A 20,161-nucleotide genomic window follows, 5' to 3' on the forward strand; every position below is an offset into this window, starting at 1 on the left:
CGTCAATCACAAGGATTCTTTTCAGAGACTTTCCGTCTGGTTAGATGGTTCCGCCTTCACCATTTTTAACTGGCGAGCATTACTATCAATAATGCGTGCCAGTTTTTTATTTAACCGTGGAGGCGTCAATCAATTCACACCGACTTTGTGGTCTAGCCTTGGCTGACTCTCAGTACTTGCGACACAATTAAAAAAAATCTGCGAAGTTGAAGGCGTCGTTGAGGTATATATTAATGTTTAAAATCCGCTTTTGGTGATAAATATCCAAGTGATTCGCTCTTTTTCGAATATGGGCTCGGGTTTGCCTAGTTTTCTCGGTGAAGGACTTTTTTGCTGGCCAGAATGTTGCGCTGGTTATGGGTGTGGGGATTGGGCGGGTAGAAGAAAAATTAAAACACTTTTAATTTTTTTTTCTTTGCGGATTTGGGAGGGTTGAATATTTTTAAACGTGAAGTTGTCAATACACAATGTCTAGAGGTTTCCGACAAGAATATGTTGAAGTTATTTTGGAAAAAAGCCGACCATCGGGCCTTAACCAATTCCTTGTGTTGAATTAAAAATTTGGAGCTCTGATGGGCATTGATTATGACACTTGTATTCGTGCTGGTGAAACGAAAGATTTCAACGTAAATCCCATTGGAATTAAAATGTAGCGAAACATTCATTATTTGTTTCTTTTTTAAGGAAGAAAACCCTGTGGTTTTTATTAACAAATCTTTCATTTTCGGTATTGGTTAAGAAATATAACCCCGTATAACCTTTTATGAGCCAAGTGCAGAAGTGATAGATTTTTAGAGACCCTGTCATTAGAGCCACGGTGATGAGTTTAGTACAGTATAACACAAAATGGTTTGTGTTATGGGTTAGAAGAGGAAGACAAGCAAAAGATTGAAAATGGATTTCATTGTTTCTGTGATGCTTGTAATAGGTTGTAAAGAGGAAGTGGTCCATTGGCAGTTGACTACCCCGTAGTCTCAAAGCTTTGTATTGTCAACCCTGTAAAATGGGCCTGATGCTGCAATAAGTAATGATCTGGGAAAACGATGCATTTTTAGGAAAACAAAGAAGACTAGAATTCCACCAGCAAGATATAGAATTTTTATACATTGCAAGTTTACTACTTGGGCTGCTTTGAGACCACTTGTGGGATCATAGTGAAGACTTCTCTGCAACAGACTGGCACTTCTGCAGAACCTACCTTAATGTCTGCCCTACCTATTTCTCTCCTTTTTATCCCCTAGATGTCCATAGTCAATTTTTCTTTCCAAGTACAATTGCTTCTGCTATAGAGTAATCTGTTCAATATTGGAGTTTGTGACCAGGCCCCTTGCTTCACTTTTGAAATGGTGGAATCTATTTAATTTGCCCAAAGCTCTGCTGTTGCTCTTGACAAGCTTTGAGTGATGATGCAAAGGCTGCTTGATGTTTTTAAATTCATGCCCAGTTAATTGAATAGTGACAGAATTAAAACAATATGGCTGCACTCTTAAAAATTCTTTGCACTTCTGTTGTCAAAATTCACCATAGAAACTGAAACTCAAGTCCAGCACCCTTGGAATTTGACTAGTGCCACTTGCAACCTGAGGTTTCTGTAAATTGGAAATGCTTTGTTTCAAATAATGGAAGTTACACTAGGTAATTAACCTCAAATTATAGATTTTGGTTAATTTTGGATCTTGTATAAACTTGGTTAATTGCTACAGATCAAGACCACAGGTTCAAAATATGCTGGAATAGTTTTAGTCTGTAATACCAAAATACTTTGGGTTTGAATAGAAATCAGCTATTGACTACTGTAATTGGTTAAATTTGTATTTTGCAGGTTGGATGCTTCTAAGGTAATCTTAGTTCCATATAGTGCTTAACCTTTGGAATTGGTAGGATCAGTTTCTGCTATATTCTATTGTAATTCCCGTGGAGGCTATGGCCAGCAGAGGAGCATCCAGGCCAAATGGTCAATCGCAAGCCAGCAAAATCTGTCAGTTCAAACTTGTATTACTCGGGGAGTCGGCTGTGGGAAAGTCCAGTCTGGTGCTGCGATTTGTTAAAGGACAATTCCATGAATACCAGGAAAGCACTATTGGTGGTAAGTCTACTAAGTATACCCATGGAAACTAATGCTGAGGAAATATAGGTTTTGCCCCTATTAGCCACACTTACTTTTTTTTTAAGATTTGGCTGTCTTTTGCTGTTGCCCATCTGTCTTGTATGCTGTGCTTGTTAAACCTTGCCACATTGTGATAATATGTTATCACATTGTCCCATTCTCATTGTTGCATCTTTCTGAGCTTTCTTCTATTTTTTGTTTTCAGTAAGTGACCCAACAGGAACCATGTACTTGCATCCTAGTATTTGATTTTTTTCTAATGGTAAGATGACTGCTTTACAAGCTTGCTTTTCATTTTCTTTTTGGCAGCTATGGATGCAGCCTAAGTACTCAGTGCTATGAACTGCTGAAATGGGAAAGCTGGTTGATGACTTTGGGTCAGAAGGCAGTAACGGTTAATGTGTTAGCTGATGTTTGCAGTTTATTGTTGTTAGGACTTATCTGCTTAAATGTGGTGTAGTATGCATTAAGTTTGAAGTAGTTTCCTGTTATTCTCAAGTCAACTCACAAGTAGTACACATAATTTGTTTTCTATGAATTTTCAAATGCTACTGTAGCCTCTTGTTACTTTTTAAAATATGCTATCATATGGGATATTATTTCTATTTGTCCAAACTGTGACTACCTGTCTCTGAATCTATATTCAATTACGCCCTGCATACAAATGGTTTGGGAATGGGATAAGTAAATCATATAAATTGCTTGTTTTGTGACTTTTAAACTCGTGTAATTCACTCAGTGGCAGACTCCCCGATTACAACAATTGTTCATTAATTTCATAAGTTGGCATGTGTGTATAATTCTGTGTGCTTGAAAGTTCAAAGTAAATTTGTTAACAAAGTACATGTGTCACCTGAGATTCATATTTTTGTGGGCATTCGTAATAACTACAAAGACTGACAAACAACCAATATGCAAAAGATGACAAGCTGCAAATGCAAAACGGGGGTGGGAACAAAAAATAACAAATAAGCAATACATAAGGAGAACATGAGGTGAAGAGTCCTTGAAAGTGAGTCCATAGGTTGTGGGAATCATTTAGTGATGGGGCAAATGAAGTTAACCCCACTGGTTCAAGAGCCTGTTGATTGAGGGGTAATAGTTCCTGAACCTGGACTGTGAATACTAAGGCTCTGTACCTTCCTGGTGGCAGCAGTGAGAAGAGAGCATGGCTTGGACGGTGGGTATCCTTGATAATGGGTGCTACTTTCCTGCAACAGGGCTCCTTGTAGATGTGCTCAGTGGTGGGGAGGGCTTTACCCATGTGGATACAGTCCAGTTCAACTAGTTTGTAAGATTTTCCTTTCAAGGGCATTGGTGTTTCCATACCAGGTTGTGATGCAGCCAGTCAATATACTCTCCACCACACAGCTATACTTGCTGCCCATTGTGGCACTTGGGGCAGCAATGAAGGGTGTCCATCTCTGTCTGTCCTTGGCCATCTTCTCTATTGTGCCCCAGCTGTGGTTCAGGATCCTCATTTCTGCCTCTCCAGTATGGTGCCACGTTGTTGTGATGGAGTTGGCCTCTCTTTTCATCATGTGCCCAATCCAACGCCAATATTTCCTCAGGATGATTGTGGCCATGTCCTCTTGATGACACTGAAGGAGTAGGGCATGGTTGGAGACTTTTCTTGGCCAGAAAATATGGAGGATCTTCCAGAGGCTCATGGTGAGGAATGATGACAGCTTGGCAAGGTCATTCCCTGTCATGTGCCAGCATTCTGACCCGTAGAAGAGTGTGGACAGAACACAGCTCTGGTGCAGCTTCACCTTGCTGTGGATGCTGTACTTGGTTGATCCCTATATGTTGCTCATTGATCTGAAGATGTTTGTAGCTTTCTGAGTCTGCTTTGGATGCTGTCCTTGGTCTCAGCGTCCTGCTGAGTGATGCTGCCCAGTTAGGTGAGTCTGCCAGCGCTGGGTAAGTCGACATCACGTGCCTTGACGGGAGGAGGAGACTCTACATTGAGGGTCATGGTCTGAATCTTTCTCTTGCTGACTCTGAGTCCAGCCTGTCTTCTAAAGGTACATGGACACTTAGCTTTCTCTTGCGTGCTGGTATGTACGTGATAGTAATGCGAGTTCATCCACAAAGTCAAGGTCTTCTAAAGTAGAGAATAGAGTTCACCTAGTGCCTCTCTGCTCATCTTTCACTGTTTGCCTCATAGCCCAGTCAATCATCAGGTTAAATAATACCACCAACATCACACAGCCTTGCCTGACTCTTGTCTTGACTTCAAAGTTCAAATTGTAGTCCCCAACTGTGCAGGTGAAGCTAGCACAGAAACTCTGGACAATTTTGGCAGGGTTCCTCTATGATCTGAGAATTGGTCAGAGGCTCTCCCTGTGGATGCTATCAAAAGCCTTTTCAAAATCCACGAAATTCACATACAGCTGTTTCTGCTACTCTCTGCACTTGTTCTATGATGTTATGCAGCACAAAGATCTGATCAACATTGCCTCTATAGTCTGTACCACACATCTATGGAGATCTGCTAGTTTTAGGTGACCTGCTGAATTTTCATGAACTTCTAGGAAAGAAGAGTTGCTGCCGTGCTTTCTTTGTAATGACACTTGCATGCCAGGACATCCTGTAAAAAGATGATGGTGAAAAATTTAAAATTGCTGACTCTGTGTGCCTCTGATTCCCTGATGAGGACTGGCTCATGGACCTCTAGTCTCCTCCTCATCTGGTCAATAATCAGCTCTTTGATTTTGCTGACATTGAAACATTTTTGTTGTGGCACCACTCAACCAGATTTGAAGTGGCAGAAGGTTGAAGATGTGCTGGAAAGTGGAGGCTTGAACTGGAGGCAAAGTATACAAGGCAGGTGTACATTGACAGTTCTGGATGGGAATATTTCTTTTAGGTTGGGGTGATCTTAAAATTGCATACTTGTGTTTTTTTTAAAAAAAAACTTAATTCAACTGCTGTATATCTGAAATACTGGAAACACTTAGCTGGTCAAGCAGTATTTGTAAAAATAGTTGATCTTTTTGGAAGTGAGGAGAATGGGATTGGACTCCAGTGTTCCACTGCTACTTGAATAGCTAGTGCACAACTCTTGTTAGCAGGACAACAAAAACTCTTATTTTGTAACTAAAATATTATTACTACCTGTTTATTATCGGTTCTGTCCAAACATCAAGTAATGTGTGAAGTTTTCCAATTTAGTTGTGTACCCTTTATATGCTGCAGGACAAATGTCAGTCAAGTTGTTACTTTTATTTAATTTGCTTGATTGGGACTCTTTCTTCAGTTTTTACATGAAGACTAAAATGGTTTTAATATTTTTCAGCTGCATTTCTCACACAATCTGTCTGCTTGGATGACACGACAGTGAAGTTTGAGATCTGGGACACTGCTGGACAAGAGCGGTATCACAGTCTAGCTCCCATGTATTACAGAGGTGCTCAGGCTGCCATTGTAGTCTACGATATCACCAATCAGGTTAGAACAACCTATTGTGGACTTGGCTGGATCACAGTAATTGTATCTAATGAAATAACTGTACATGATTTGGTGCATATTTTCTCTTATTTGGACTTGTAAGGAGATTAATTTTTGATGTAAAGCAATTCAGCACTTGGGAATTTTTAATGTTCAAATGCTCTCTAAATGGAAGAATGGAGATGAATCTAAAGGGAATTGTTAATTCAAGTTAGTCATACTTCACTAAGTTGTATATGAATTGTTTTGAACATGAGGAATAACCTTACCAAATTCGATATGGAGAGAGAATTGATGGTGCTTCCCTTTTGCATCATGGTAATGAAGGTTTTTTCTTAATTTTGTTTTTAATGGATTTTTCTCTAGCAAACCTTTGCAGTAACTTTCTAAGTGGTGTTTTATCCTTTCGATTGAACTTCTTGAGTCAGTTAAAAGGAACTTCAAGGAATGACCTAGTGATTTGGTTCTTTTTTTTTCCCTGTAGTAACCTGCTGAAATTTGGAATTTCCAGGAGTCTGAATTTTAATCAAATATTGTTGCTTTTCTCAGGAGACCTTTGCAAGAGCTAAGACATGGGTGAAAGAGCTGCAGCGACAAGCAAGTCCCAGTATTGTTATAGCACTGTCAGGAAATAAGGCAGATCTGGCAAACAAAAGGATGGTGGAATATGAGGTATGTATTTCTGGATGTGCGAGATGAATGCTATTCATTATTTATAAGGGATACAGCTCAGTAACAGGCCCTTCCGGCCCAATGAGCCTGCACTGCCCATGTGACCAATTAACTTACTAACCTTCACATCTTTAGAATGTGGGAGGAAACCAGAGCACCTGGAGAAAACCCACATGGTCACAGGATGATTGTACAAACTTCTTGCCGACAGCAGTGGAATTGAACCTGCATCACTGGTGCTGTAATAGCGTTATGCTAACTACTATGCTACTGTTATGGAGGGACATTAAGTAGTCTGTAGGTGTTTGCTGCTTTTGATGGGCTTGAATATCAACCATGGCTCTTGTGGTATCAAATTTGGTGACGGTGTGGCCACCTCTTTGTTAACAAGAATAGTTGCCTGTCACAAGGTGGCATTTTGTAAAGGGATGTGTGGATTTAATGGCTTGTGTAATACTCAATCTAAAACTGGTACATCCTTTAAAATGTGTTAACAAAACATGATGATATGAAATTTTGTACAAATGCAGTTGGTGGTAGACTTATTCACCATCTTGTACTTCCACAAATTTTTCCTTTTTCAAACAGGAAGCACAAGCATATGCAGATGACAACAGTTTGTTGTTCATGGAGACTTCAGCAAAGACAGCAATGAATGTTAATGACCTATTTTTGGCAATAGGTAAGTAATGGGGAATTAACATCTTTTGGAAATAAATAAATTGTAAGTTGGAGCAAATTCAGGCCACTTCAACTTAAAATGCAAGAACAATGAACTCGGTTATCCTTGGATTAATGTAACTTGTACTATTAAATGTAGACCAAGATTAATTGATTTTTTTTTAAAACCCTCCCTCATCCGCATTTGAAATTGTTGTGAAGTTTCACTTTGGAGTTGTGAAGAAGTGTCTTAACATTATTATATTTTAACTTCCTGTAGTGAATATGCTTGGATAAATTTAAACTTGTATACCAAGGTGGGAGTGAGAAATGTCACTTGATGCTGATGGCTTTTTATGGGGGGAGGGGCATTAAAGGATGACAGGCCAACTAAAAATAAGTAATTTGGGCATCCAAAGTTCCTTGAGGAACAAAGTTTCTTGAATACCATAAGCTAAAATTTCTTTCACACCACTGGTTTAAATTCAGTGGGCCTCCAAGCTGTTAAAAGCTTTCAACATTTGGTAGCAATGTTCCAAGTAAGTGTGCTGATTTTCTGTTATAAATTAGAAGATGAATATCCAATATCCCGGTTGGATATCAATGCACTCTAAATGTTTTAATAAAAATGCTGGAAATACTCAGCAGGTCATTGTCCAAAGCTGATTATGTTCTTGGGTATAGAAGGATTGCCACATTGCTTGTTTTATTTTTTCCAAATGAGAACACGAGGCTTCATCTGATTCCAGTGGATGTAAAAGACCCTGCGGTTCCATTCAAGAAGAGAATTTGGGGATCTTAGTCAACATTTGACTAGTGCTACAAAAAGCAATAACTGATTAGTCATCTCATTTGCCGTTCAGTACCTTGCGCGCAAATCAGCGGCTGCATTTTGCTATAAATGGCATAACAAACCTATTTGCAAAAGGGCTTTGGAATAGCCTGAAGATGTCATGAGGCGCTATGTAAATGCAAACTCTTTCCCCTTGAGCTGCACTAGTGGGTTTGTAGATTCTTGTGGATTCGAAGCATCCTTTGTTCTTAATATACTTTCTTTTAAATCTCACTGCTTCATTGTGGTAATCCATTGCGCAAATCTGGTCTGAGCTTCAACTTGATGCTGAACCAAAATCCGAACATTTCCTGCATTTGACAAAACTACACTTCTGGCAACTGAATGGATTTCAGTCAAAATGCTTGACATCGGATGTCTTGGGCAAACCACTGTGAGACAACTTGACTCCTTGTATTTGTCTAGTGGGAATTGCATGGTTTGTTAGTATGCTAGTGACTAGAATTGAAGTATCAATTAGTATGTTACTCATTCCCTGCACATTAAAATTTGCATTGCCATTAAGTGCCAACTGTATGTTCAGTGCATCTTTAAAGTTGTTTCCAGATGAGTAAAGCAAAATATTGGATGCTGAATTTGAAAAGACAATGCTGGAAACACTCAGCAGATGAGGCAATATTTGGGAGAAACCAATACTCAATCAGAAGGAATATAGTCAGCACTGGTACTTCAACTCTGCCTGACCTGAGTATTTCCTACATTATTGTTTAACACTGTTCTAAAGACCAAGCATCTGACTGGTTTTAAGAAATAATTGCACAGAAGGTACCAAAGAAGTGCAGGTGAGAATCTTTAGGATTAGCTCTACCCAGAAAATGAGGGCAGTATTTATCTGAATTTTTAAAAATATAATGAGGTGTATTAAGCCTTATAGACCAATAAGATGTTCCTTGGGTTTTCGAGCCCCCAGAATAATGTAAGAAGTAGAAATTGACGAGTGGAGAATTAAACTAACAGATAGCCAGAGGTTCAGTTGGGTTTGCAGACTGACTGGAGGGATTCTACAAAAGTCGCCTTATCTGCCTAACCCCAGTGTAGAGGAGACAGCAAGTGATCAATGCTTTTGAAAGCCTGATAAACCACCTGTTTCACTTGGGGAGCACCATTACTCGTGTCTTTATCTTCCAGCCAAGAAGTTGCCAAAGAGTGAACTCCAGAATGTCAGTGGAGCAGCTGGGCGCAACAGAGGTGTGGATCTCCATGAACCATCTCAGCAGAACAAAAGCCAGTGTTGTAGCAACTAAGAGAATGATGAAGGGAGCTTGCTCCAGTTAACAGCTGCACATTTGATAAGAAGTGGAAATTCAGTCTCTCCATCCATGCCTGTTTTTGCAGTGCTTTGGTCAAGAAAGTACCTGCAGAATGGATATGGAACTTAAACCAGTCTTTACTTTGTATTATAGATGCAAATATCAACCTTTTACCCTCTTAAATGATGTTGATGTGGATGCACTTATCTCTAGAACACCAGTTCTTCAAAACCTGTTTTAAACATTGTATGTTAAGAATTTGCTCAAATTCCAGTGGTGTAACTTTGTTTGCATTTAGCACAAAAGCTGCAGTATCCCCACTTATCAATTCATGCCCTGTATTTTTAAACTGCACATGAGATTAAATCAGTATTTACATAAGCTTTGGCTGATGGGTGATTTTTGCAGCTCTGAAAATTGTAGGAATTGGCTTTTTCTAGGATGGCAAGTGTAAAAGTGGTTCTGTACTGAACAGTAGGTTAGTTATCCTAGAGGAGAAATTGGCTGCTAAAATCTGTTAAACTCTGGCTACTAGTTATTGGTGCAATAAGATTGTAGGTCACTGAATACTTGAGCATTGTGTATACTTCTGAATTAACAAGTTTTTTTTTAGTTAAAACTACTGTAGGTGGCACCTTGGGTTTCAATGGTTTGGGGAAAATTGGGTTCTGTCAGCATGGGGCTTTAACTCTGCACTGTTCTCATTCTCTGTACTGCTTGTATTGGATAAGCTGTATGAGGCATGCAATTTTATTTTTTAAAAAAAAGTAAACCATCAAAGGAGAGTATGCCACAAAACTAATGCATGGGTCAGAAACAATGAATGGATGCTCAAAACTGAGCTGTAATTTGGCTTGTGCTCTTGATGGCCTGTGTCATAAATTGGCTACTTAATGAACCTTTTTTTTAATGGAGTAGAAACTGTTAAACAAGCTCTATACTGACTGACCACTACATGTCCTGAATAGTTCAGTCCACTTGCGCTATATATATATATATAATATGTTCTGGCTTCTGGACTGGGGCATGACTAAAGTGACACCTACAGAGCACTTTGGTTTGCTACCTGACACTGTCAAAGCTGGGTTCAGTACTGCAGCATCTGTTGAAAAGAACTGGTCTCATTGGATGCACCACAAGGTGGGAGATTTTACTTTCTTGAACTATTTTTTAAGCATTTCAGTAATTTTGGCTACATGTTTGAACTCTGGCAGTGATCCAATAAAAGAATTTAAGTTCTATGGTTTTATCAATTCCTCTTGGATTTAGTTCTGCTATAGAAATTGAAAGCACTGCTCATTCTAGCTATGCAGTAGGATACTGCAGCTTTAACTTCCAGTACCATGCCTTAATTTTGCCTTGTTACTTTGATTCCCACAAATATTTAACTTCAAAAGATAAATTGAATGTGTTGAATATTTGATACTCTTTCTCTTTCTCTACACTAACCATCACTTGCAAACACTTGAACTGATGCAACCTGAAATATTTGACATGGAAATTTCTCTGTTTTGGTTTGCATAAGAACACCATTCACTTTTTGGAATGAATTAATAGAAATAATATAAAGTTGAATGGTCTTGGAATGTGGATTATTTTACAAATTACCATTTGCAATGCAGCAACCAAGAAATTTTTGTAGCAATTCCAATATTTTCTTTCCTATTGGACATTTATAGGATGAAAACTAGTCAATTCCCTTGTGACTACAAAGCTAACATTTAAACCAAGTTTGTTCTTTTCTGTAATTTTGTGGAATTGGTTAGAAGAGGCCTGATTTGGGCAGTTTGTTGATGTTCAGCTGCAACTGTCTGCAGTACAGGTAGAAATTGGGCCAAAGCCAAACACTATCAATACATTAGTTTAAATTTGGAACATCTAAAGAATCTTCAAAAACAGATGGAGTTTTAAATTGTGCCTTTTATCAGTTTTTTTGGGGCACGTAATGAATGATTAGGCCTTGAATAGGAATTTACTCTTCTGATGCACTTTAGTGGTTTTCTTGATGTATTTGTCTAATCTGGTGCCTCATTGCCCATCTTTGTACACATGCAAATCCAGGCACTGACAATATTCCAAAATTTGACATTCTCTAGTTGATACTGAAGGGGGCAGGGCGAGGAAAAATGGGTTTGTCATTTGGGCATTGATTCCAACTGTACATGATTTTTTAAAAATTCACTTATCAAATCTTTTGAAGTGTAGTTGTAATGTTGCTTTTTTGGTAGTTTGGTTCTTGCAACCCAAACTGCTCTTATCAAATCTGTCTTCATAAGGCTAGATGTGGTTCTTTTATGGTAGCTGTCATGGTTGGGGGGAATGCATTTTGCATCACTTGCATCAGTGTACAAGACTGACTAGATTTCTACTAATAGCATTAACCCACTAATCCTGATTATTTTTTCCTCTCTCTTCAACTGGAAGTGAACAGTGCAGTTATGGGCACTTGATTTTAAAAATAACCACTATGCAGATCCTGAGAGGTTGAATTTCATGGCAAGAAACTGGTCAAATGACTTGTCAATTGATGCCACAATTCATTATACAATTTACTGTTTTTTGTAATTAAGCCATCTTAAACTTGTTGCAATTAAACCATGGCCATCCTAATTAACAGATGGCCATCTAATATGTTGTTACTTTTTTTGGATTTAATTACTATGAGTAAGTTTGGTGCATCCTAATGAGGGCACTTGGCCACATGTATTTGGGATAACCTGGATTTGTGCATTGAGGGCTGCATTTTGTATGTTATCCTTAAAGATTAAAAGTTATTGCCTAGAAATTTCAATGGAGTCTGTAGTATATCACATCATGTATCATGACAATTTGTGATACCACAAATGTTCTTTCCTGAACAATTTTTGTCTGGTTGCTTACAGTGAAGTGATTGCATTTTGTGCTTAATTTTTAATTTCATTTAACTTCCACAACCTTAAATTATATGGATAGTTGCTAATCAATTGCTGCAAGTGACCAAGGAAGACACTTTCTTCTCCACCCTACCCTCAGCCCTACAATATAATAAATGAGCTGCTAGTCAGTTGAACATTGTAATCTGGTTCCTAGGCAGTTTCTAAGTGATATCATAGCTGATCAGTATTTGTCTCCTATTTTGCCAATGGATCCAGAATTATTTTGTGCCTTGAATACAGCTAGTCCAGAAGGCAACATTTTGTTCAATGTGCATATCAATGTTTTTAAAGCTGATTCTTTTTTTTTCTATAATAAACTTAACAGTGCTACTTGACTCTGCTGTTCTGTTCACTCCTAGCTCTTGACCTTGAGCATTAATTCTGGAGTTGGCCTCTGCATAAATGTGACTCACATCAAAGTTGCTGGTGAACGCAGCAGGCCAAGCAGCATCTGTAGGAAGAGGTGCAGTTGATGTTTCCGGCCGAGACCCTTCGTCAGGACTAACTGAAGGAAGAGTGAGTAAGGGATTTGAAAGTTGGAGGGGGAGGGGGAGATGCAAAATGATAGGAGAAGACAGGAGGGGGAGGGATAGAGCCAAGAGCTGGACAGGTGATAGGCAAAAGGGGATACGAGAGGATCATGGGACAGGAGGTCTGGGAAGAAAGACAAGTGGGGGGGGGACCCAGAGGATGGGCAGGAGGTATATTCAGAGGGACAGAGGGAGAAAAAGGAGAGTGACAGAAAGAATGTGTGCATAAAAATAAATAACAGATGGGGGAGGTGGGGCCTTAGCGGAAGTTGGAGAAGTCGATGTTCATGCCATCAGGTTGGAGGCTACCCAGACGGAATGTAAGGTGTTGTTCCTCCAACCTGAGTGTGGCTTCATCTTTACAGTAGAGGAGGCCATGGATAGACATATCAGAATGGGAATGGGATGTGGAATTAAAATGTGTGGCCACTGGGAGATCCTGCTTTCTCTGGCGGACAGAGCGTAGATGTTCAGCAAAGCGGTCTCCCAGTCTGCGTCGGGTCTCGCCAATATATAAAAGGCCACATCGGGAGCACCGGACGCAGTATATCACCCCAGTCGACTCACAGGTGAAGTGTTGCCTCACCTGGAAGGACTGTTTGGGGCCCTGAATGGTGGTAAGGGAGGAAGTGTAAGGGCATGTGTAGCACTTGTTCTGCTTACACGGATAAGTGCCAGGAGGGAGATCAATGGGGAGGGATGGGGGGGACGAATGGACAAGGGAGTTGTGTAGGGAGCGATCCCTGCGGAATGCGGGGGGGGGGAGGGAAAGATGTGCTTAGTGGTGGGATCCTGTTGGAGGTGGCGGAAGTTACGGAGAATAATATGTTGGACCCGGAGGCTGGTGGGGTGGTAGGTGAGGACCAGGGGAACCCTATTCCTAGTGGGGTGGCGGGAGGATGGAGTGAGAGCAGATGTACGTGAAATGGGGGAGATGCGTTTAAGAGCAGAGTTGATAGTGGAGGAAGGGAAGCCCCTTTCTTTAAAAAAGGAAGACATCTCCCTTGTCCTAGAATGAAAAGCCTCATCCTGAGAGCAGATGCGGCGGAGACAGAGGAATTGCGAGAAGGGGATTTAATTCCACATCCCATTCCCATTCTGACATGTCTGTCCACGGCCTCCTCTACTGTAAAGATGAAGCCACACTCAGGTTGGAGGAACAACACCTTATATTCCGTCTGGGTAGCCTCCAACCTGATGGCATGAACATCGACTTCTCTAACTTCTGCTAAGGCCCCACCTCCCCCATCTGTTACTTATTTTTATGCACACATTCTTTCTGTCACTCTCCTTTTTCTCCCTCTGTCCCTCTGAATATACCTCCTGCCCATCCTCTGGGTCCCCCCCCCACTTGTCTTTCTTCCCAGACCTCCTGTCCCATGATCCTCTCGTATCCCCTTTTGCCTATCACCTGTCCAGCTCTCGGCTCTATCCCTCCCCCTCCTGTCTTCTCCTATCATTTTGCATCTCCCCCTCCCCCTCTAACTTTCAAATCCCTTACTCAATCTTCCTTCAGTTAGTCCTGACGAAGGGTCTGGGCCTGAAATGTCGACTGCACCTCTTCCTACAGATGCTGCCTGGCCTGCTGTGTTCACCAGCAACTTTGATGTGTGTTGCTTGAATTTCCAGCATCTGCAGAATTCCTGTTGTTTGCGCATAAATGTGACTTTTCAGTTGCAGAAGCTTCAATTATTTTATATAAGTTTGCAAGATGCCTGTACTCAGTAATTTAGGTGGCTGAAACCAGCAAATACAGCAGCCAAACTGCACACAGCAAATGAGATGACTAGTCACAGAAGAATATTATCTAACACATTGGAGGTAAAAGATGGTGTCTCTGTAATAACATCCATGCAGTAGTACAAATTTGTACAGGTCCTTTCAAATTCTTGTGATTTATTCCAAGCTTGCCTTGCTAATATTCTCGCTATCCTCCATACATCTTGAGTGCATTTCTACTTTCTTTGATTGCCTCCATTGATAACTTCATCTAAAATTTTTGATTTTGCACTAAATAATAAAGGTTGTTTTGCCCTATTTGGAAGCTAAGATGGGAACTGTAGCCCTGCCACAGCTAGGGCAGGAGGCTTCTGATCAGGTAGGTGTGTAGTTTGAGATGATATTCCTTTGATACTGATATTCCAATACTCTGCCCAATGCTGCCCCGCTGTGATTAAGGGCTAGACATTCCCAAAGAGTTGGGATATTGCACTTCACAAAAGTTTTGAGCACATCACTTTATCTTGGTTGAATGACAGTATCCTGCTATAGTAGAGCTTGGCGTAGACTACTTTGGGGGTTTGCTGTTGGTCTTGGTCAAGCTCCAGGACAACATTGATTCATTTTGCTTAGTGTGAGAGGATGGGGCTGGTACTGCAATCAAATTATAACCTACCCGTCTGTTGTTATGCTTCATTTTGTTGAGGGAGCAGATACACTTGGCTTGCAATGCATGGCTTCAAGCGCAAATGTTTCTGTGAACAAACTTTTTGAAAAATAGATTCCCATGTTACATGAATCAGTTAAGTGCCCAGATTGTTCTTTTAAATGATCTCTTTGATAATACTGTCCTGGAATATTTCCTTGTCCTTGGGAGCAGAGCCCTCCCACAAAGTTGATGCCATAATTTTGAAAAACATACCAATCAGGGAAAAATAGAAGAAAGGTAAAGAACATTTATTCAATTACTTAATGAATTCTGGTTGTGTTTGCTCAATTGTTGCTTGAAGATTATATTGCAAAATATTTAACCCTATGTTTGTTTCAGCCAGAATGGAGAATGTTGCTTTCTGCAAAGGAAACATGCATAGGTGCTGATTATAATTACAAGTGATTTTTCAAGAAACTTTTGACTTATTTCAGGTGGCAAAATAAAAGGCTGAGTTGGTGACCTCCACTGGGGCTATTGTGTAATTACAGTAAAATGGTGCAAATTTGCAGTATTTGACCATTTGCAAAAATAAAGTTCTACAATCCTGTGTGGTACTGGTTGTTTCAATGACACTAGACTTGAATCTGACATTTATCCCTACCCCCTCAACTATTAAAATTACTGCACTTAACAGTACCTCATTGGCTGTGATGGCTTGGAGGATGTGAAACATGCTGTATAAATTTGTCCTTTAAAGCATGTACATAACAGTAACGAGTCCTGACGAAGGGTCTCGGCCTGAAACGTCGACTGCGCCTCTTCCTATAGATGCTGCTTGGCCTGCTGCGTTCACCAGCAACTTTGATGTATGTTGCTTGAATTTCCAGCATCTGCAGAATTCCTGTTGTTTACATAACAGTAATGTTACCCTGTTGATCAGAGGGCATTTTTTTTTAAAAACCCATTAAGTAACCAATAGCTTAACATTGCAGCTGTATATGCTCTCTGTGCCAGATTTGGTCTATCTGACTAACAGATGAGAAAATTTGTACCTATTTTTCTCAAATATGGACAAGAGTGAGAATTGCAAAGCCAGTTCACCAGAATCCGAAACAGCCAACAATTTGAATGAAAATTCAGGCCTGTTCTGAGTCCTTACCAGTACATTAAGGAAAATTAGGAAACTTCTGCAATGGAACATCTTAAGGAAATATTGTTACACATTTCATATCATCTGCTAAACAATTTCAGAAGCAATGGGGTGGACAGGTGCTATTACATAAGACATCCAAACACTTTGTATGCATCTGGCTTTACAGAGGGAGTGGATATTCTCTCAAGTTTGAAAGATTGGGGGGGGGAAAAAACAAAAGGGACTTGTGCTGTGAGACTAAATGTCACTACTACTGAAAGAAAAGTTGGGGAGATGAAACTAGGCTTGTTTGGGGGTAACTTGTGTGAGAAATTGTGAGCACTGGGCTTTAAGGGCAAGACATAATTTGGTAGTCAACAAGTGACTTGTAGAAGTATTGGGGGGCCAGCCATTTGTTAACACAAATGAGTATTACAACCAGGGATTTTGATCAATTTAACAGTTTTTATTTGTGAATTACTTTTTTTCTCCTCCACTGGAGGCAAAAAATGGGAAATTATAAAGCAGTTCAAAAGTATTCATCCCCCTTTGCTCAGTACTTGGTTGAAACACCTCTCGCAGCTATTACAGTCAGTAGTCCTTTTGGACAAGTCTCTATAGGCTTTGCACAATGTGAGGGAGTAAGATTTGCCATTCCTCGCAAAATTGCTCAAGCTGTGCCAGGTTAGTTGGGGAACAATGGTGGACAGCAGTCTTGACAACTTAATAGAGATGTTTGATCGGCTTGAGGTCAGGTCTGTGACTGGGCCACTCAAGGACATCAATTTTCTTCATTTGAACCCACTCCACGGTTGCTCTGGCAGTGTGCTTTGGGTCATTGTCCTGCTGCTAGATAAACTTCCTCCCCGGTTTAAGCTTTCTGGCAGAGGCTAGCAGGTTTTTATCCAGGACATTTCTATTGAGCAGCATTTGTTTTCCCATCAATCCTGACCAGCTTTTCACCACATGTACTGCTTAGAGTTGAAGCTAACAAGTTCCACTTTAGTCTCATCTGACCACAAGACCACTTTCCATATCTTTATAGTATCTTCTTTGCAAATTTATTATGGACAAGAATTTTTTTTATATAGCCAAGGCTGCTTCCTTGCCACTCTTCTATAAATACCCTTTATGTGCAAGGCCTTGGAAATAATATTTTTCCAACTTTTTCCACCATAAGCTGCACTGAGCATTGGGGTATGTTTGGTGCGTTTGAGATGGTCTTGTACCCTTCCCCAGATTTGTGCTTCTCTGTTATCATTTCCCTGACTTATCTTGAATGCTCTTTGGTCTTCATTTTGGTTTGGTCTGTTGAAAATCTACCCTACTGATAGACCTTACAGAGAGTGGGGATATTTATTCTTATGAATTCATTGAAAACAGGTGCTCTTCCAATTTTCTATATTATCAACCTAACCAACTCACTCAATTTGTTATAGTATTGCACCTGAGGAAATTTAGTGTAGTATGTAATTACATAATGGATAAATACTTTTTCAGTGTCACAATTTTGGTTTTTAATTTTTAGTAAGTTGTTGGCAGGCTTTGGAGTTTTTCTTTTGATTTTACATGATGCACAATGTTTTATAGATTAGCTCAAAATCCCACTTCAATATATTTTAGAAAATGAGACAGTAAAATATGAAAATAGCTGTAGGTGCAGAATACTTGTCTAAGGCACTAAGTCAAAATTGAGATCAGAATGTAACACTGACTTGGCTTGGAAATTTGTGAGTGGGTGAGAGAGTGGGGTATAAAATACAATGCTCTAATTGCCAATAGTAGGGATTTGCTTTCCCTTTTTTCAACTTTTTACTATTTTTAATAATGAATAAAATTGAGCTTGCAGGTAACATCAAATGAAGTTGCTGAGATACAGATCAAGCAGGGAAAACTAGCATAATAAAGATTTATTATCCCTGACTTAAAGGGTGTGAAATCTGTTGTCTTGTGGCAACAGTATAGTGCAAAGAAATAAATTAATAATGCAAAAACAGGAATAATAATTTAATGTTCATGGATTGTTCAGACATCTATCTGATGACAAAGGGGAAGAAACTTCCTGAATAGTTGAATGTAGGTGTTCATACTCCTCTACCATCTCCCTGATGGTAGTGTGGAGAAACATGCATTTCCCAGATGCGAGGGTCCTTAGTGACGTGTATTGTCTTTTTGAGACATCACCTCTTGAAGATGTCCTTGATGGTGGGGAGGGTTGTGCCCATGATAGAGCTGGCTGAATCCACAAACCTCTGCAGCTTCTTTCAATCCTGTGCATTGGAGCATCCATACCAAGCTGTGATGCAGTCAGTTAGAATGTTCTCCATAGTACATCTATAGAATTTTGAGTATTTGGGGACATACCAAACTTCCTCAAATTTCTAATAATGGCCAAGAATAAAGTAACCATCTTCAAACTCAAGTAAATATTTGCAAAATATTGCAGTCCTTAGAACTATAATGGTATTTTTCATGTATAGCCAAATTATTTAAGCTTACAGATATGTATAAATGTAATCATAATGGCTAATGGAATATTGACCTTTTTGTTTAGAGGAATGAGGAAAGAGGTGGAAATCTTGCTTTAGTTGGCTAAAGCTCCATGTTGAGCTTGTATGGAATACTTAGTTTCAGGCTTGGAGCATTCACCTTGGGGATTATGCTTATGATCTGTTGAGCATGAAAGTTGCATGCTGTAAATATTGAATGCTGTAAATATTCCCCCCCCCCCCAGAATTTGATATATTGAGTATAGGCATGATTGTCACTGGCACAAATTTTTAGGGAACAAGTTCTTACAATTCAGGAAGGAAACTAAGGTATCAACACAAAATGGTGGAAGAACTTAGCAAGTCAGGCAACATCTATAGATGAGTGGAAAATATTGATGTTTCAGGCCATTCTTCCCCCTTCTCTCCTTTTACATTCCCCATTCTGGTTGCCCTCTCACCATTTCTCCTCACCTTCTCATCACATCCCACTGGTTCCCTTCCTCCCCTTTCTTCCATGGTCTACTCTCCTATCAGATTACTACTACTTCTGCCCTTTACCTCTCACTTATCCATTGACCTGCTGGCTTGTATTATTTCTCTCTCTTCCCATCTCCCTTTCTTTCTCTTCCCCCCCCCCCCCCATATCCCTTTCTCCGCCCCCTCCATCACGTTATTCTGGCTTCTGTCCTCTTGGTCTGAAACGTTGAATGTTTATTCCTCGCGCTGGGTTCTGCCTGATCTGCTGAGTACCGCCAGTCTTTTTTGTGTGCGTTTCTTAAGATTTCCAGCATCTACAGAATCTCGTGTTTAAGTAAAGATTTGTGGAAATTTGGAAATTTCTTTCTGGCCCTGCCCAAAATGGTAAGCTTCATAGGTCAAGGCTGCTTTTGTGATAGCGGGACAGGAGGCGGAGCTAAACTGCTAAAGGCAGTTGAACTGTAGATCCATAATCTAATTGCAATAGTTGACGGGCTGAATGACATGCTCCCAAGTTAACCAAGTGTTTTTGACCATGGCAAACTCTCCTGAGACGCGAACGTTGTTTCAGGGCATAATTTGAAGTTTATGAATTTATTGACTTTTACCTTTTTAATTCTGATAATTGTCTCTCAAGATAGCTGTTGGAGTGCTACTGTCAACCTAATAGGCTTGTCAAGACTCATGCGTGTTGGGAAAACTGACCTGTTCTACTTTGTTGGAGGGAGGAGGAAGCTGTAGTTTTGCAGTCAGTTTCTCATCCCTCCTATTCCTCTCTATTAACATTTTAACATATTTCGTGAACTGATTTGGATAATTGTTTCGTGGAAGATTTTACAACAACGAAATACTTCGGCGTTTGGAACCGGCTGATTATCTGCTCGCCCCTGTGCTTAAAAAGGCAGGCGCTAGGACCCAAGCGTCTCTCTAATTCCAGGCGGGACTGGTGGAAATGCATTGAGTCGAGGAACTGGTTGCGCGCAGGAGGTTTTTAAAGTTAATTGTTTTCGTTGATCGTGCGGGAGACTGTGGCACATCGGGAAGGTGAATGAAGCCAAGTTATAACTCCTTACTGAAGAGCACTTATTGAGCTGTCTCCCTGACTTGCTGCAAGTTTTTCAACCAGTGGAACTTTAATCACGTTTATGAATTGAAAGTGGTGATGGGGACCCCGGTCAATGTTCGGAGAAGGATCCTGTCCAGGGAAATGTCGGAGGATGAAAACGTGATGATAATGATTAAAGAGGTA

At 40.1% G+C, this 20,161-nt stretch overlaps 2 protein-coding genes across 2 annotated transcripts in view; both read left to right on the top strand.

Annotated features, from left to right (window-relative positions):
* The first annotated feature begins 69 nt into the window (after positions 1–69).
* LOC134340563 (ras-related protein Rab-5B) lies at positions 70–12,293 on the top strand. The gene is made up of 6 exons (XM_063037963.1): positions 70–223; positions 1,823–2,086; positions 5,409–5,560; positions 6,110–6,232; positions 6,821–6,914; positions 8,874–12,293. The coding sequence occupies exons 2-6, from the start codon at positions 1,924–1,926 to the stop codon at positions 8,987–8,989; spliced, it is 648 nt and encodes a 215-aa protein (XP_062894033.1). The 5' UTR covers positions 70–223; positions 1,823–1,923; the 3' UTR covers positions 8,990–12,293.
* Positions 12,294–13,988: 1,695 nt separating this feature from the next.
* The window catches only part of LOC134340558 (uncharacterized), a 51,897-nt gene continuing 45,724 nt past the window's right edge, over positions 13,989–20,161 (top strand). Inside the window, exon 1 of the mRNA XM_063037955.1 lies at positions 13,989–20,158. Coding sequence (XP_062894025.1) covers positions 20,075–20,158 — 84 coding nt within the window. The 5' untranslated portion in view covers positions 13,989–20,074. The remainder of the gene's footprint in view (positions 20,159–20,161) is intronic.

The sequence above is a fragment of the Mobula hypostoma genome, chromosome X1 (genome assembly GCF_963921235.1).
Source record: "Mobula hypostoma chromosome X1, sMobHyp1.1, whole genome shotgun sequence".
Classification (NCBI taxonomy): Eukaryota; Metazoa; Chordata; class Chondrichthyes; order Myliobatiformes; family Myliobatidae; genus Mobula; species Mobula hypostoma.

Coding starts and splice junctions, on each gene's coding strand:
- LOC134340563 (XM_063037963.1), top strand. CDS start 1,924: ATGGCCAGCAGAGGAGCATCCAGGCCAAATGGTCAATCGCAAGCCAGC. Junction 2,087..5,408: donor CCAGGAAAGCACTATTGGTG/GTAAGTCTACTA, acceptor AATATTTTTCAG/CTGCATTTCTCACACAATCT. Junction 6,233..6,820: donor AAAGGATGGTGGAATATGAG/GTATGTATTTCT, acceptor TTTTTCAAACAG/GAAGCACAAGCATATGCAGA.